This window comes from Eucyclogobius newberryi, unplaced genomic scaffold, assembly GCF_026437365.1.
Source record: "Eucyclogobius newberryi isolate DKJ021-1_F unplaced genomic scaffold, fEucNew1.0.hap1 SCAF_16, whole genome shotgun sequence".
NCBI lineage: Eukaryota > Metazoa > Chordata > Actinopteri > Gobiiformes > Gobiidae > Eucyclogobius > Eucyclogobius newberryi.
Genome location: NW_027315790.1, coordinates 22,023,313 through 22,042,752, shown reverse-complemented (window position 1 = coordinate 22,042,752; position 19,440 = coordinate 22,023,313). Strand labels below are relative to the sequence as shown.

The 19,440-nt window shown below is 41.3% G+C and overlaps 1 protein-coding gene across 2 annotated transcripts in view; it reads right to left on the bottom strand.

Moving 5' to 3' along the window:
* Nucleotides 1–1,609: 1,609 nt before the first annotated feature.
* Nucleotides 1,610–19,440, bottom strand: part of rplp1 (ribosomal protein lateral stalk subunit P1) — a 264,746-nt gene continuing 246,915 nt past the window's right edge. The window contains exon 4 of one of the 2 annotated variants that reach the window (XM_072447929.1): nt 1,610–1,619. In XM_072447929.1, the coding sequence (XP_072304030.1) occupies nt 1,618–1,619 (2 nt within the window). In that variant the 3' untranslated portion in view covers nt 1,610–1,617. Of the gene's footprint in view, nt 1,620–6,602; nt 6,616–19,440 lie in introns of those variants that run through there. The other variant, XM_072447897.1, reaches the window with a different exon arrangement.

Below are 19,440 nucleotides of genomic sequence, written 5' to 3'. Positions count from 1 at the left end.
AAAACAAAGGGGAGAAGATGTGACAGCGTCACAGATTCAGCAGTAGGCGTAATAAAAGGACAATTGGGGCGCGTTAGCACCCTCTCAAATCAAATCATCAAATCAATTTATTTTTGTAAGGCCCAAAATCACAACAACAGTTGCCTCTGAGGGCCACAGGGAGAAATGAATCAACAATGTCTGTGGTGGCGATGGAGTCAGACAATGTCTGTGGTGGCGATGAAGTCAGACAATGTCTGTGGTGGCGAGGGACGATGTCCCAGGGTCCTCTGTCCTTAGACTCTCCTTCTCGGCCAGGAAAAACTACAAAAAAAACCTCTTTGGGAAAAAAGCGTAGAAACCTGGAGGAGTTCTCCTCTTGCGACGCGGCGGTGTGGCGGCAGCGTGGCGAGGGCCGATCGTTGCCGCTTGCGGCTATATTTGAGATTATTCTTGTTAAATAACGAGGTTATTCTTGTTATTTAACGAGAATAATCTCATTAATAACATTAATGTCAAAATGTCATAAGGCGCTGGTACAGCTAGCAGCCCGGTGTAAACGCTCTCTCTTTTTTTCTCACACTTATTGTGCTTTATCTCCTATTTTTGGAAATATGGTTAGTATATTTTTATGATAGGGACACGCGCTGGAATCGTTTTTAATTCAACTGTTTTTGACTTTTTTTCGGCTGGATTTGAGCGTTTTTCGTCGTGTTGTTGTGATGTGAGCTAGCTCCGAGCGAGCTCACCAGCCCCCCCGCGCCCTCCGGCCGCCGCTAAAGTATGGCGTGTCGTCGGTACACGTTTATATACACGTTTATATGAAAGAGGAACTTCACGAACGATCGGGACACGCACTGGAATCGCTTTAAATTAACTTGTTTTGACTTTATTCGGCTGGATTGAGTGTTTTCGTCGTGTCGTGGCGATGTGTCTTGGCTCTGAGTCCCCCGGCTCCGGCCCCGCCCCCCGGCCGGCGCCGTACCGCGTTTACACAAAGGAGGAACTAATGAAACTGCGGAGAACAGTCGTCTTACCCGGAGATCGTCACGTTATCCCGGCGGACATCCTAAGGAAAACGCAACGAGGCAGACGGGCTGGACGTAAACTCGGAGAGAAGAGAGGAGGAAACAGGAAGTTGCTTCCCGCCGTAGTCATGGGTAACGTGAGGTCCCTTCAAAATAAAATGACGGAAATAGCGAGCCTCTTGCGGTCCCAGAGGATTTATAGGGACAGCAGCGTCTTGATTTTCACAGAGACCTGGTTAACAGTAGAAATGCCAGACTCTATTGTAGGTTTGGACAATTTTCATCTGCTGCGGGCGGACAGAACGAGAGAATGCGGGAAGAAAACAGGTGGAGGTCTGGCGGTGTATGTGAACACGAGCTGGTCCAAACCCGAACACTGCACAGTGAAGGAGCAGCTATGTAACAGGGATATTGAACTATTGGCTATTGGCATGAGGCCATATTATCTTCCCCGGGAGTTCTCACATGTGATTTTGATCGCAGTCTATGTGGCCCCGTCTGCCAATACTGAAAATGCTTGTGAAGCACTGCTCTCCTGCACTTGTAGGCTGCAAACACGGCACCCACAGGCTCTCTTCCTCGTCTCTGGTGACTTTAACCACGCTTCTTCCTCTTCTGTTCTACCAACATACACCCAGTATGTTACCTGCCCCACCAGGAACAATAGAACATTGGACTTGTTTTTTGCCAACACCAAGGAGGCTTATTCCTCTTCCCCCCTCCCTCCCCTGGGCAGCTCGGACCACAACCTTGTACATCTGAGGCCTGTGTATGAACCCATCGTGCGCAGGCAGCCTGTGGTGTCCCGTGAGGTGAGGATGTGGTCTGCTGAGAGCGAGGAGGCTCTGAGGGACTGCTTCAGCACCACTGTCTGGACTGAGCTTTATGACCCACATGGGGAGGACATCAACACCATCACAGAGTGCATCACGGACTACATCAACTTCTGTTTTGAGAACATTGTTCCCTCCCGGACGATGCGGTGTTTTCCAAACAACAAGCCATGGATTAACCGTGAACTGAAGGCTCTGCTGAAGGAGAAGAAGAGAGCCTTCAGGTCAGGGAACAAGGAGGAGCTGAGAACTGTGCAGAAGGAGCTGAGGAGGAAGATCAGGCGCCTGAAGCCGGCTACAAGAGGAGGATGGAGGAGCAGCTGCAGCAGAAGAACATTCAGGGAGTGTGGAGGAGCCTGAAAACCATCTCGGGCTTCAAAATCCCCCCTGCACAGACAGAGGGGGATCTACAGTGGGTGAATGATTTAAATGCTCACTTCTTGAGGTTTGATCGGTCACCCGCCCCTCCCCCTGCACAGCTGCATGCTCCCTCTTCCACAGCTGGACAATGCCCTGCATCTGTTCCTCTTCGCTTATCTGCCCCGGACCATTAGCTCCCCACTTCGCCTGGACTCACCCATCCCCCCAGCACACAGTCCCCCTGCCAACCACTGACTGTCACAGCAGCACAGGTGAGGAGTGAGCTGAAGAGGATTAAAGTGAGGAAGGCAGCAGGACCTGACGGCATCAGTCCCAGGCTTTAGTTATGGAGTTATGGAGCATGTCTTCAACATGAGCCTGAAGCTGAGGGTGGTACCACAGGTCTGGAAGACCTCCTGTCTGGTACCTGTGCCTAAGACACCGCGCCCCAAAGACCTCAACAGCTTCAGGCCAGTGGCTCTCACGTCCCACCTGATGAAGACACTGGAGCGGCTAGTCCTGGACCACCTCCGCTCCACCGTGAGCTCAGCCATGGACCCGCTGCAGTTTGTATATCGGCCTGGCATCGGAGTGGAGGACGCCGTCATCTCCCTGCTGCACCGCTCTCTCTCTCACCTGGAAAAGCCTGGCAGCTCTGTGAGGATTCTGTTCTTCGATCTTTCCAGCGCCTTCAACACCATCCAGCCGCTGCTCCTGAGGGACAAGCTGGAGACGGCTGGTGTGGAGTATGACCTGGCAGAGTGGATCCTGGACTACCTCACAGACCGACCCCAGTTTGTGAGAGCCCGGAACTGTGTGTCTGACACTCGGACCTGCAGTGTGGGGGCGCCCCAGGGCACTGTCCCCGCGCCCTTTCTCTTCACCCTTTACACTGCAGACTTCAGACATGACACGGACAGCTGTGTCCTGCAGCAGTTCTCTGATGACTCTGCCATCATCGGACTCATTACGGACGACGATGACGCGGAGTACAGAGGACTGGCGCAGGACTTTGTGGACTGGTGTCAGCGGAACCACCTCCTCATCAACGCGGGGAAGACCAAGGAGATGGTGGTGGATTTCCGCAGACGCCACCCCACTGCCCCCTCACCAGTGAACATCCAGGGACGGGACATTGAGAGAGTGGACTCATACAAGTACCTGGGTGTTCATCTACCTGCGTTGCACCAATGAAATTTCCCCATGTGGGACAATAAAGGAATATCTTATCTTATCTTATCTTATCTGAACCACAAACTGGACTGGACTCATAACACAGACGCACTGTACAGGAAGAGCCAGAGTCGGCTCTACCTCCTGAGGAGACTCAGGTCTTTTGGAGTGACAGGGCCACTCCTGAAGACCTTCTACGACTCTGTGGTGGCATCAGCCCTCCTGTACGGTGTGGCCTGCTGGAGCAGCAGCATCACAGAGAAGGAGAGGAAGAGGCTGGACAGAGTCATCAAGAAGTCCAGCTCCGTCCTGGGCTGTGCTCTGGACTCGGTGCAGGAGGTGGGGAACAGGAGGGTCCTGGCTAGATTCACATCTATGCTGGACCATGAGTGTCACCCCATGCAGGACACTCTGTCCGCTCTGGAGAGCAGCTTCAGTGAGAGATTGATCCACCCTCGCTGTGTGAAGGAAAGGTTTCGCAGGTCTTTCCTTCCTGCTGCTGTCAGACTTTATAACAAACACTGTTAGTACTGAACACTCGCAATACTGACCTAACCATGTGCAATTCTGTCATATGTGCAATTGCTGTTGGAATTCATGTGCAATTACTGTGAAATTCATGTGCAATCTATGTGCTGTCGTGACACATATTCATGTGCAATTACTGTCGTGATCACATGTAATGGTATTTATGTATTTATTTATTTATTTATTTGTCTATGGGACTTTTATTTATTTGTCTATGGGAGTTTTTTTTATTTATTTATAGGGAGTTTTTTATTTATTTATAGGAGATCTTCTACTGAAAGTGTTTTTCAGACTTCCTATAAGTGATCTGTTCTTCTGTATCTACCTCTGTATCTACCTGCGTTGCACCAATGAAATTTCCCCATGTGGGACAATAAAGCAATATCTTATCTTATCTTATCTTATGTTATGACTTTATTCTTGTAGTGCCCCGCATTTATTTTTTGTGGGTTGTCCCTTATACTCTGTCGTAATTTTCAAAGGATAGGCTACAAACATTAAACAAATTATTAAAATATTTTTTGGAGCGGTGCAACAAACACAAATGTTAAAATTAATCATTTAGGACTTTACACACATACATGCATCTCATGTTTTGTATTGTTATATACATTGTGTGGACTTTTATTTTGTTTTTTGAGAGTTGTGTGGTTTATTTGAGACTGTGCAAATATCATGGGACTGAGGGGGGAGGAGTCATGAACCACACCCCCCTGACTATGATTGGAGGTCGTCAATGAGACGCTGACATAAAAGTGGTAATAAGTGGCAGACCGAACACGAACGGCGACACAGGAAACAGTGGAATAGGAGCCCGGGAGCAGGCGCTGGAGACAAGCGACTGGCAGATACACGGCTGTTTTCAACACTCACAATAAAGCTAAGTGAAGGGACGTCAACTTTACTGTGTGGGCGTGTTGGCACAATCAGTGTTCCTGGGTGATAAGCTAATCTCTTCTCAGTGGCAGTGGGCACGGGCTGGAGCCATGCTGCCGGTTGAGGACAGGCGTGACCAGGGGGGCGTGGAGACCAGCCGAAGCCACGCTAACATACAACGCTCGCATTTAAGATAAGTGAAGGAACCTTATCCCACTTCTACTGACCATGCGTGTCTGTATATCAGCGTTGCTGCAGTCTAGTGTGTAAAAGGCAAATCTGTCCACACATGTAGCATTTAGCTCTTAATATGAAATCTAGGTAATTAATGACCTTGGCAGAATAGAGTTGGAAGGAATAAAGTAATAGCAAACAGGCTAAAATCAGAAGGTAACTAGATTACTCGGAGATTGAGGACCAGCAAAATGAACAATTACAAACAATTCGGTGGCTCTGTATTTTCCTTACCAAAGTGAGTATTTACATATTTACAGTTTAATTTAGATCACCTTAGATATCAGTGACAATATTTCATATAGAGCTTTTGAATATAAATGAGCAACAATCGCAGAAAGCTGAACTTTTGGTCGCAGTCAATCAGAGATTAAGCACCAGTGACATACCTACACACTTCCTTATCCAGAAGAAGGACCAAAACAAACCCTGCAGAAAACCTGGCAACTATTGGTGGAAGTAACAGGCTAAGTGAGGAGGCTAATGCTAACAGGCTAGCATGTTGGCGATGGCTGGTGGAAGGTTCGGGACATGACTGTCGGAAGTGAAATGGAGTCTAAAGGAGAACGTGATGGTTTCGAATGTGCTAAAGAAATGGAAATCAAGAAATAAAGGGAAAAGGGATAAGAAGTGTAAGTGATGCTCACAAGTTTGTTGTTTGAATAATGTTGGCAGAGAGAGGTTTCACTAAATTCTGCTCACCTCAGAAGTATCTGGTGGACCCAGAAAAGCTTTCGGGTCAATGGTCTCCGTTGTTGGACTTTGGAAACCGAAGTATGTCCAGAGCGTCCGATGCTCAAACGCCTCTGGCGCACCGCGTCTGACGCGGGATTCGTGCCGCAAAAACACTGGACACCCAGGATGCGAATGTAATGTAAACTGGACGCCTTGACGCCACAGATTTTTTTTAACCTGCTCTCGCAACAAACTTTTTTGCGGGGCATTGGCATTTTACAATATTTTAAGAGACAAGATTCATCCCTCATTTGATCTCAAAGTGAAACTTTATTTTTGTGATAACATTATATAAACATTTCCATGAGCTGGCTTTGTTCAATGGTATTAAAAGCTGGTTGAAAAGAATCTTGCTGCAATTGTGGCAACTACATAAAGCTTTTGTCACTCATGCACGCAGTACTTTTACTCAAGTAAGATTAGTCGAGTAGGAGTTTGGAAACTACTCAGAAGTAGACATTTTCCAAAAGGTTGCTCAAGTAAATGTAAAACACATATTAATTTGGCACAAAATCATCACTACATTTAGCTATTTTTATTATATTTTCAATGTTTAGCCTAATAAAATACTCTCTGCCTAACACTGTAAATCCTTCACCTATTGCGCGGTTCACAATAAGAAACAATAGATTCATTATTGTGTCCTTATTGTTGCACACAGAGCAAATTAAAAAAAACATTTTGAATAATATTGGCCTTTTAGATTTCATTGCAAAATTATAATGACTTCAGCTCTGTAAATGTGCAGCAGGCAGAGGAGGACAGACAGAAATGACTTTCCCAGCATGACCTCAGCAGGATTTGGTGCACCCACTCTTTCAGTTTGGGATTTGGTTTTCGGGGATTTGAGCGGAAGTTCATCTCTGCCTCTAAGGGGATATTCAGGCAGATTATAGCGCTGGTATTTCACTTTAACACTTTCCAGTACACACAGATGTATCGTTGAGTAATGCTACTTATACAGAGCATTTGGAATGTTAAAGGAGCCAAAGAGTTTTAAACCATATTATGTATTTTATATATTATATTTAGGCCCAAACCGAAGGACGAGCGACTTTTTAAAATTGTATCCGGGGGCTAGAAAAACTCAAAGATCGAGTAGTAAACAAAGACAGATACTAGTGAGTGGTATCAAAAATTTGAACTCCGTGAGTTCAAATTCTGAGTCAAGACGGCTCAGTAGTTCCACCTCAAACATTGATTAATATGGGGCTAATGGAAGCGCAATGCCCCAAAAAATTTCAGTAAAAATATGGCGCTGATAAAAGTGCACCTCACTGTACTTTTGGGATTTCCTCCTACAGTTTTCATCGGAAACACTTCAAATTTGGCCACAAGCCCATGACCCATGAGCAATGAAATGGTATAAATGTGAAGCCTATATGCTTTCGGATATGGTCATCACGAATTTTAAACAAAATAAAAAAAATTCAAAAAATCTACGTTTCTAAAAAAATATATAATTGAAACATTTTACTTGAGCGTTCGTGAAGATTTCCAAGCTGAACACAATGATATGCAAATATAGTGGCTAGCTAATAAAATGTCTCTCTAGCGCCACAATTTATTTGTTGTAGACAACTGAAAATATTTATATCTGGTTAATTTGTGACCGGGCAAAATGATACAAAATCATCTGACTCTAGCTCCAGTTTTTATAGAGGAAAAACCTATTAACCCCCTGAACATTAACAAAAACATTTTTTTTTGGGAGTGTCTGCAGAGCCGCGGTTGAAACTGCATGGGTTTTTTGTGCCGCGGCTCCTGAAACTGCTGGGCTATTTTACCGCGCCGGGTTAAACCACGCCGGGTTAGGGTTAAGGTTAGGGTTAGGGTTAGCCATGAGTCTATATGGCAGTGCCGCGGTTCCTAAAACTGCTGGGTTATTTGACCGCGCCGCTCTGCAGCACCCCATTGAACATTTTGGTTCACAAGCATTTCATATAGGATGAAAAATGTACTTTGTCATAAACAATTGAAATTTGGCACACTTATTCTCCACATCACACTGAACAAAAAAAGCCAAAGGGGACACAACTATATCTCAAACCGTGCGGTCGTGAAGATGTTGAATGAAGTAGTATGAAGTTGGTATTATTGTGAGGGAGGGGTGATGTAGGCAGGGGGATTAGACATGACTCATACTACGCGGTCACAAGGGGGGCGAGGGCCTTTATCACTGCGCATGGCTTTAATATCATATTATAATTGTTTTCCCCTACCTTCAATACATGCCCACTGCTCTGTAATTACTTCATTTTCTGACTTTATTCTCCTTAATCGACTGCTCTATTGTGCTGCTCTTTTATCACATTTTAGATCTATATTTCTCCCTCTCTTTTTTTGATGGTATAAAGTAAAACACATACTTTTAAGAGGTACAACTAAAGTAGGTGGCGGTAAATGCACCTTTTCAGTTGGCTGCCAACCGCCATTAAAAGTAAATTTATGTAAAATGTACACTCATGATCCATGGATTAGATTATCTAGAGCAGACAATGGTACAATAGATCAGGCAAAAGCAAGAGTTCTGTGCTAAAATATACACAAAATAGTAGGGGATGCCTCAAATTGTAGTTTCTAAATACCAAGAACAATGCGCATGTGTGAAAATGAAATGTGTACTTGCTGTTAACTGTTGACCCTTTAGTTACTATAGACACACACGGGGGGACATGAAAAACTCAGGAAAGGCCACTCCCTTTAACGTGAATCAACAAAAAGATTTCAAGCTGAAATCATAAACATAATAAGAGCCAGTATTCATCTTGTACATGCATCTGAAATTGATTTAATACCAGAAAAGTTAGTGTGTAGACTCTTGAAGATTTGGGCGGTAATGCAAAACTCAATACAACAAACTTATAACGTTGATGTAGTCCAAGATTTGAATAACTGTATTTACTGGTGCCACATTTCTGATAGCAGCAGTAGAAGTTGCAGTTGTGGCAATAAAGCGTAAATTGAGTCATCCGTCTTGTGCCTTTGGCCTCGTGGGACCGTGCGAGGTTAAAGCAAGCGTATCGATGATTAACTGGAAATTTGACTAAACAACCCTCACTGCAGCTCTCAGTCATTTTGCCTAAATATGACAGATGAGCACCAAAGCGTTAGAACATTTGTGAGAGAAGAAAGAAACTAGCAGGCACCAAGCAGAGCGCAGATATGGACACTAATGAAGACATATGCTGCCAATACAAACTGTGGGCTTCTACTGTCTGGTGATAATATCTTTGACAATAGACGTCACAGGATTCAAATTGACTCTAAAATATGACTTGATAAATGCAAGACCAAAAAAATAAATCAAACGTGTCAGTTACATTTTATTCAAACGGTAAAAGCTTTATTGCTCGATCCATCCCTGTCGTGCCTATCAATCTATCGACTATCACCACATCGGCCTGGTTCATCATGTATAAAGCAAGACAAAGTGTTCTTTCACAAAGGCAGTCAGAGGTTGACTAATGGTCACTTTTGTATTCATATATCAAAAACTATCAAAACCAATTAATTTATTTGCAGAGCTCAGTTTGTACACAAAACAATTCAAAGTGCCTTACAAAACAGAAATGTTGCATACAAATCATAAAACTATAATATTAGAACATAAATACGGTAATCAATAGGAAATTTCCCCATGTGTGGACAATAAAGGATTATCTTATCTTATCTTAATATCAAGCAGGAGGCCGGTCCATGTTTAGTCCTGACTCTGGCACCAGCAGGAGGCCGGTCCCTGGGGTCCTCAGAGTCATGTGTCACTAACGTGCCTGAGATGTACTTTGATGCTAGGGGTAAAAAGCTGCTGCTGATATTGGTTTGTTGAAGTTCACGTCTGAATCCATTATTACCCCCAGATTTCTAACTTGATTTGTAGGTCTTAGAGCAACACTCTGGAGGTGACCACTAACACTTTCTCTTTGTTTCTGTGGCCAAAGACAATGATTTCAGTCTTGTCTGAGTTCAGATGGAGAAAGTAGTCTTGCATCTACACCCTGATCTGTTGGATGCAGTGACACAGTGAATCCACTGGTCCATATTCACCTGCCATCAGTGTGAAAATAGATTATTTATTAATTTTTAGTTACTCGCCTTTCTCTCCATGTGCAGTGATTTGGACATTCATTTCTCGTGCATTTATTCAGACTGAATGTTTCACGACGTTATGGATAAGAATAAATAGCTTGGAATCCTACATCTTTCCTGTAGGAATCCATAAAATGGCAGGTTGACACCAAAAAATATATTTAGTGGTGATCCTTCCCCCATTTTAGAAAAATCACTCTTTTGAATGACAAAGTTTGCCTTGGAGGTTCCTAATCTATGTCAGATTTCTAAGTAACTTTGTATTTCGTATGTCATCTGTAGATGCTTTCCCCAATTCAAAGCACTATGTATTTCACCTTTACATAAAACTGGCAACACTGTGAACCTAATGTGCTAGCAACGACCACTAAATCAATGTGTTGCCTTGAAATAGGTCTGAAAAGTGCTGTTGAGGCTGTTATCATTGAAAGCTGCAGGTGCGTAATTGTCCTTTGTGTTACATCAGACGCTGTGACATTGAACATTAATACTGCCTGACTTACACCTGCTATTCCTGTCTGCAGCTGACGGCAGGTTCACCAGACCAAACCTCAATTTAGATGCTAATATTTGAACCACATTTAACCTCAGTAACCCCCGCTCTTTCACCACACTGCAGAACAGAATATGAGCGCTACAATGGCTTGAATTCCTAATGTTAATCTCGTTTTTAGTGGTTCTGACCAGTTGAGATGCATTTAGATTGTTGCTCATTTTTAAAGGTATACGTTCACATTTACCAACATAAACACTGCTTCAAAATTGGGACCAAACTGTTCCGCTTGCTGGTCGAGTGGATAGCACGCAGGCCCGCAGACCTCAACACAACCTCAAGATTGACCGCAAAAAACTTGATTAAGTGGAACATGATAGAAATGCTGAATTGGGCCTCACGCTCCAGGGCCTTGTATCCCCCCGTACCTTTAAGAGTGGACAGAGTTAAATTGAGGGATGGGGAGGGGCACAAAGAGGATGAACAAACGGGAGTGTAGCCGGGAGGTTTAAATAGCGGGGCCGCTGGAAGGGGCCTGGATGAGGTGTGGTCCTGCTCTCGAACTCAAGATAACAAACCTATCTTCATATATGGCTGCTAGGTAACAGTTATGGAAGTAACATGATAAACTTCACAAAAAAATGTCAGTGTAAAAACGGCAGCGTAAGCCCGGTTGCTCACAATCGTCGGAATGAGTTGAGTTTTAGTGAAATGTGTAGTCCAACCTGTCGTAGGCACTTTAAATATTGGTCATGCACCTGGTGTTTTTCTCTGGTGTAAATAAAGGACCACTATGAGCACTTGTTTTTTCTCAGACACTACTTGGCTGTGATCTGGTTGAGCACTCCCAACATTGCATTCATTATGACAAAAGTATGTGCCAAAAATCGACCTAAATCAATCGAAACCAGTTAATTCAACACACAAGACAGAGACAAGCATGTGGTTGTTCACCTTAGACTCATGTAGATTTTCTCTCTTTGTCGTGAAGCGCAAATGTTTACTCTTCTCTTATGTGTTCAAGCTCTTTCTGGTACTTATTTATAGAAGGTACAAAATGAAGGTAGGAGTGTGGAAAGTAGGTCTGTGTTGGTGCATTGCCTCTCCAGAAAAGCTGATAAGGCAGAACGCAGCGTGCTTTATGCATATTCACATACTCCATTCACTTCAGCGGGAACTCTCCACAACTGTTGATTCACTTTGAAGAATCGCCCATTGGTTTTTCACATGCGCAATTCCCCAGCTGCATAATTAGACTTTTGTACTCTTTATTTCCTGTAGCGCTTCTGGTAAAGTAATGGTAGAACTGTGCAGTGCAATCGTAGTAAGATGCTTGAGAGGCGCCCAATAGAGAATTACATGTTGAGTTTGCGGGGCTTGTTTTTCATTAACCTTTATTTGTCCGGGTGTAACGGCGTGCTGTTTTTCATAATGTGTCTTTTCACACCTTCGGCGCTCGTGGAAAGGAGATAAGAACCGCGTTTCAAATGTTCATTTACTGTTTTGGTTGGTCGCTTCTGAAGTTGAATCTTCTGACTTATAAACAGCGCACTGGAAGCTTTAATTGATGAATGGAGAAAATCTACTTTTACTTACAGTAAAACATTTTTAGATTTCCTGAAAAACAAGTTGATAAATATGAGGCCTTAGAATTAGTAAGAATGGTTGAAATAGAAAGTTTAAATTGTAAAGTAGTTATAGTCACTTGCGACTTCACTGTAAACAAACTGTATTCCTTGCTAGTCAAATGTTTGTAAGTTTACAAAAGAAATATTAAAATGGGGTTTTTGTTGAAAAATCTGGAGTGATAGTATTTTTTTTTAAGTAGGAGTAACATATACTAAGTCAGTGATGTTACCCACAAAGTGTACAAATCGTTGGATAGTGACATTACAAATCTAAACAGAGTATTACCATAATACTCTTATTGAGTAACTAAACCAGGAAGAAAGTTACTGTATAGGAGATTTTTCTTAGTAAACAATACTAAGGATTTACGAGCAGGGATTTTTTCTTGACAGGAAAATCATTATTAAAGAATGTTTTATTTTTTGTTTGTTATTCAGAATGTAGATTAAAAAAAATATATCACTTGAGGGCTCCATAACAGACTTTTTTTCCCACCATTGTGTATTTTTGGTAATAATTAGGTGTGATAAATCTTTAATAAGACGGAAGACACTGAAGTAGAGTCAAGAAGCTTTTTTACTTGCACAAGGAGACAACTTCCTACACAAATGTACAGAGATGTCTGAAAAGTGTTAGATCTGTGTTTATAGTTTACCCTCACCTTCTTAAGCCCCGGAGTTGAGTTGGAATAGCGCAATAATGTGTCCTTTTGACATGAATGGTATAACCTGCACTCTGTAAGCTGAACCCAGTAACAGAGTATGACCTATTTTCAGAGTTCAATGAATTTTCACCGTATTTTCAACGTATAGCCAAACAAGGATAGATTTTCAAACATTAGGTGTAATAATCATTATTGAAATTCAAGGAATTGCACAGCCCTAATGGTTGCAAAAATATATTGTCTGGAAATGTTTTGCCTGCTTTTTCAAACTTCTAATTTTATTGTAATCTATTATATGTTAAAATGATCTTTATTGTGTTTTTCTTGTAACGCGTGAAGCATTTTGTGACTTTGGTCTGTGAAAAGTGCCATATAAATGAAAAACATAATGATGTTGTTGGAGGTAAGGTATAGCTTTGCACATGCAGAAACGGTGATTTAAATCCACAATGGCCTTTTATAGCATATTTTGCTATTCTTTATGCACAGCAGGCTCTGTGGACAACTCTAATGTGATTAATTTGCTGGTGTGTAAGTCCCGCCCACAGAGTTACTGTTGCCGCGCATAAAATTAACTATTCATAAAGGTTTCTTTGAACAGGGAGTAACAGAAAAAAAAAACACATAGATTGTTCTTAATATTTATGATGAGACACTTGGGTCAATAATGTTACAATTTTTTTTTTTTTACTTTCAGATTTGCTGTGACCAGAAGTCCACTTAGTTTTAGATTATTGAAAATACTTCAGTGGTTATTTGTGGCGGAAAATATCAAAGGTATGTAATGTAGAAAGGCGTAATAACTTTTTTGTTTATTTCAGTTCATGTAAAAATGTGTACGTACTTATTTATTTTATGTAACCAAAACAAAACACTTAAAAACTCAACATTGCATATTTTGTCACGTACGGCTAATATTATCATAATACACATATTTCTATTTTATATGTTACGTTAAGTAAACACAATCATTTATTTTAACAGACCTTTTGACTCTTATCTGATCAAGGAAAGTGAGAATATGGCAAACCCCAGCAAAAAAATATACATACATGCCACATTTTCTTTATAGCCACATATAAAAACATGCTGAGTCGCATTAAAACATAACTGTACCACGATGAAAACAGACAGAGTTATGGTTTGATCAATAAAACATAAATTTAAGTCATGTATTATTTTATCACACATTTCAACTCAGAGTTACTTGTGATACTTTGAAAAGGAACATACAAGAAGAAGAGACATTTTCATAGATGGTCTCTGCTGATTTGCCTGCGGCTCAGGTCCAAAGCGCTGCAGTAAGTGACAGTGCAGATTCAGCAGAGTGCATATAGTGCCTGTATATGAGCATAGGCTTGTAGCAGGTGCTCTCTGTCTCTCTCCCTCACAGGTGTGGACGGTCCCGTGTGTCCTCCTCGTCTTCGTCGCACCGCACAAATCAATGGCTTTCCTCCGGTGTCCTTTCTCAAATGTCCTGTTCAGCCTTTTCTTCTCATCTCAGCAACACGGCACTTTAGAGCGTTGTGTAGATTAAGCATGCACTGCAACTCTTATTATTATCTCTACTTAAACGTTTAAAGAACCAAATCTGACTCTGTATTGTTAAACACAGATGATAGCATTATACCCCTGACAAGGATTCAGAAAGTTAAATAACTGTAAAAGTCAGTGAATTTGTGGTAATCTTGTATTATATAGCTCTGTCCCCCAACACACACGCACGCGCGCGCACGCACGCACGCACGCACGCACGCACGCACACACACACACATACACGCTCACACCAGATTCATAGACAAGGTGTCTTCCCTAAAACACAACAACAGTTTGCACTAGAGCCACTGCTGCCCCGCTATCTGGTTCAGGCAATACAAAATGCTTTGAGGGTACTTTTTTGGGTAAATGCCATTTTATTTTAAAACCGTCACAATGTTACCTCTATGGCATTGCCTCAAGGTTGCAAAGACTGTATAGTGCCCAGACCTGGTCTCAAACCTCTGTTCAGGAGTAAATCCTCTTATTTTAATCAGATTCAAATCTAAAATGAGTCTTTTCTTTTTTGGCTGCATTGTTCACTGTTCTCCAGGATTCCATCCCGGTGAGGCGACTGCTGTTGAGATTTTTGGGTGTTGGATTTTGTAAAATATATGTAACTGAATTGATTCAAACTTTATCAGATCAACAACAACTAAGCTAACAAGAGTGGACAAGAGGAATTATTGTTATATACTTTCAATAACCTCAACCCTTGATGTGCTGAACGCTACAGATTGGTCAAAACCACTGCAACAATACAGGCCTGCGTTCTTCTCTAACCAATTTCTGCGTAATGATTTTTCAGCATGTCCCCGTCCCTAAGCTATAGCTAACTAACTGCTCCCCGGACTTGGAGGAAACGGTAACTCTGGCTTTAACTGGCACAAAACAGCTGACACCACGACACTTCCTACACTGCGCTATATTAAAGATCCACCTGGGAACCAATGTGCTTACGGACACACCTCTGCAGCCCGTAATGACCAGCGCCTGTGTCATCACCCGCAAGAAGAAATCTGTCCACATCAACAATTTTACCATATGCAATTTCACATACTATATTGTAAGTTCTGTGGGCGTATGTTAACTTGATAGGGATTTCCGATGCGGCTTAAACTGCATCCACGTATAGTGCGTTAGCCTTGCAAGGATCGATAAAGCTATATAGTTGTAACAAAGTGGCTCGGCTGCGATGACAGTATTGCCCTGGAGAACGCACACGAGGAAATGCACTGGTAATTTCGCCGGACAAAAACATTTCATATTAGAGCTCTACTTCAAACCGTTTTATACATAGAACAGATACTGAACGGTTATATGTTAGACGCTAAAAAGGTTGCATGTTTCAGGTCGAGATTGTTAATATTGAAATTCTGCCTCGTCAGAAAATAAGCTTCAGTTAATCAGCAAGTTTGGTTTGGTTACAGGGTGTTATGATTTGGACTCCTAATGAAGTAAGGAAGCTTTTTAATAAACAAACATGCTGAGGCGCAACTGCACGACAGTCACCCAAGATGAGACCAAACAGTGTGATGAAAGGGGTGCAGAAAAGGGGATCCTTGTAACTACAATTCAAGTGGGAAATTAAAAATAATTCCAATCTCCAGAAGAACGGCTTGCTCTGAACAGAAGAAAATACATCCTATCAACTTGGCCTAAATAGATAAACTCTCCCTTCCCTTTGCTATAAAGAAGATGGCCCTCATTAATCTTGGACTGTAAAAACTGTTTCCTTGACCGAGTAAATTCAACTTTACAATATTCAATGTGCTATGAAAAGTGTAAGTTGTGGAAGAAGTACGTTTTTTTACTTCAGTAAAAAATACCCAACTAACAGAAGCACGTCAAGCACAGATTTGCCCTAAAACCATCTGAAAAATACTTTCTACTTTTGAGTCTAGTTTAAAAATGTAGCGGAGTAGAAAGTACAGATACCTGCTCTCAAATGTAGTGAAGTAAAAGTAAAAAGTATCCACTGTAAAAAACTACTAATGTTACTTAAGCACAGTACTTTTACACCACTGAAAAGTATATTATTCCACCCCTGAACTCAATATTTATTTTTGACTATATAAGGAGGACTCATATTTAAATGTTCTATTCACATCTAAGACCACAATCTTCACATTAGTCCATTTTTGTTTTTACTTTAGTATGAGTTTATAATATCTTGTAGACATCTGTAGATCACTGCCGCTTCAAATTTCATCTTACATCTTGTTCTGTCGAGACGACTTTGGACATGACTTTTGCAGTAAAAAATGCATAACTGAATAGAAAATATTGTTTCACAAGTTATGGGAGCCTATTCTATCCCTGATTATGTTATTTCAACACACTTTTGCAAGCTATTTTTCTAAACGACTTTACAATGACCTCAATGGCGCCTCCATTATAATGTGATTCACCATTTCAAGTCAAACTCCACAAGATAAAATACCTTAGTTTCCGAACAGCCTGAGGTATCAACCATCACACACAGTAGGATCTTACATTTGTCCTGGGCAGTTCTGTCCTCAGTTTTAGTATAAATAATAAATGCTATAGGAGCCATTGGTGTGTAAAGCATAAAACCTGTTACTCCTTTGCTCTCCTGTCATTCCGGGACCCAAAATCTAAAAAGCTTTGTATTATTTGTACATGCTGACTAGAAGTAAAAGTATTAGTACATTCAAATCAAATTATTCCAAGATATGTTATTAAATTGTTTAAGTATATAACAGTGTTTGCCAATGCAACTATTACCACTGCTGCTACTGCCACTGCTACTAATACTGTTTTTTCTGTTATTTAAACAATATGTACTTAAAATAAAGTAGAAAACATGCAAATCATCATTATGTTACAGCTCATTGTAAATAATAATGAAATGGCTAAATAATATTGTTCAAAGCGACAGAATTGAGAGGTCCCGCAGGCATCATTTCTTATGCGTTTTTGCATGACCACAAGTTGAAACGTTTTGAACCAATAAATGCACTACATTTTGGGTGAAAACAGAATAAATACAGAAATGCTAGTCGAGAACGCAAGAGTACTCAAACATGCATTAACTAATCAAAATACAACTTCAAGTGACCTAATGGTGAGGGGAAAATCCTTATAACATGGCTAAAAGCTCTCAAAAGTTGATTTTGCATATTATATAAATCTACTTAGAAAGAAGAGACCATTTAAAAGCAGAGAGAGATGTTTGAGCAAATATATGCTTACTACAGTTCCAAGCCTAGAAAACCGCTGCACAACAGGCGGAAGATAATTGTATTTACCGAGACAAACCTCAAATCTCTAGTTACTCTTCTTAAGTGTGGACGTTATTAAGAGCACATTTGAGCTCCTTCATTGCTCTCTGACAGCGCTTTGGACAGAGCAAATGAATGATGCAAGCTTTTGAAATTACCAACCAAATGATGACGTGTGCCCTCGGGGCGCCCACTGCCTCCTGCCGCTCCTCGGGCAGATCTTAGTCATGTTCGTGCTCGAGGTGAATCATCCACAACGCGCAGTTATTAAGGGAAAACCATTAGGAGCCTGTTGGACCGTCTCTGCTTTAGATTGCTGCCTGTTGTTGCTTTTATCGCTCATCCAATATACATGAAGTTACTATTAGTGGAACGGAGGTGAGTCCTTTTCTGATTGTCTCCTTGAGCAGAGAAACGCTAAATACATTTGTGTAATACATTTGTGTCGTATGTGATGATAAAGCAGCTACTGGATGATAGCAGCAAATGCGATTTAATGTAACTTTTCTGGGTGTCTCCATGGAAATATTTTATAATAGTTTGTTTGTTTGATTTCTGTGCTTTTGTTTTATACGGACCAGGAATCTGAATTTGATTATTTGGCTGGAAATACAGCGAAAAACATGCATTCTTACGATGAGTAGTCACTTCTTCACATATCTGACCTGTAACCTTGCCTGGTGACATCAACTACTTGTCTCCATGGAGATACAATTCCAGTCAAGTTTTATTATTATCATTTTTTATTAAGGACAGTGCATAATATTCAATGTGTCAGCAGCAGCTTCAACATAAAACAAAGGAATTATAGCCCAATAAATACATTTAATTCGTCAAGCAGGTAAAACATTAAACATTCAATTAGACGACAGCCACACAACTTGACATCACAAAACATCAAACATTAAACCTACAAGTCAACAAACACAACATGACAACACATCTGTGATACTGCAAAGAAAACGGATCACTGCAAACCAGATCGCCCGGAGCAAACATGCAAATGCTGCACGGAAACTCCTGGTCCGGTGAGGATGGGATTCCTTATAAAAGAGTAATTGGCCAGTCAAGTCCAATATACAGACATTTTACTTATGAAGTTATCATGACATTCATAAAAAAAAAGCTATTCTTAATTAATTCACTGTCCTGCAAATTCGTTTTTACAATGAATCCCTAAAAACTAAATGTTCATGTGTCATACTGCAGTGTATCTCACATTTGTCCTGGGCGTTTCTGTTTAAATAATATATGACAGAGGAACCATTACAGTGTGTACATCAGCTTATAAATATGTGTATACAATATATATGTTTTTGCACTTGTGTCGCTCGGGGACAAGACAATATTAATGTAAGGTGCTTTATAACACAAGGAATCGAGCGAGCCCTAAAGACTGGCCCTGTGACAGTGTTAGCTGTGTGACCTGCGTAATGCACAACGATACTGGGATACAGTTGACTAAATCACTGAATAACTAAACAGGTCCGATTCTTCACTGTCCTTAAATAATGATAATTCCTTGGCATGATTTAAAGATGCTATGTCCAATTCTGAAAATCCAAAGAAGAATGTTAGTTTTAGTTTGAACCAACTTAGTCCCTTTTCTCAGTTTGATATTATACCATCAGCTTGATTAATAAATGAATCAACCAGAACCAGAAGCAGAACCATGACAAAGTAACAACATGGTTCAACTGCACACTTGGTTGGAGAATAAGCATCTTATGCAGCTGCTTCTATATGGTTCTCGCTCAACAAGACGCCCCCCTCTGTGGGGGAAACAATCCATTCATTTTACTGCAGAACAGCAGCTCTGTGACCCACTGTTCAACAACTACAAGAGCCAACACAGAGTTTGGATGTTACATTGTGCCAAATACAGAAGAATAGAATAGAATAGAATAGAACGGCCCAAATGTGTATAGTTATCCAAGTTAGCTGTGGGCTAAATGCTAATGCTATGGTAGCGCTGCTGTATTTTAACATCTACAGAACAAGGTAATGCCAGGTCAACAACCTCCATGAAGACTCATTT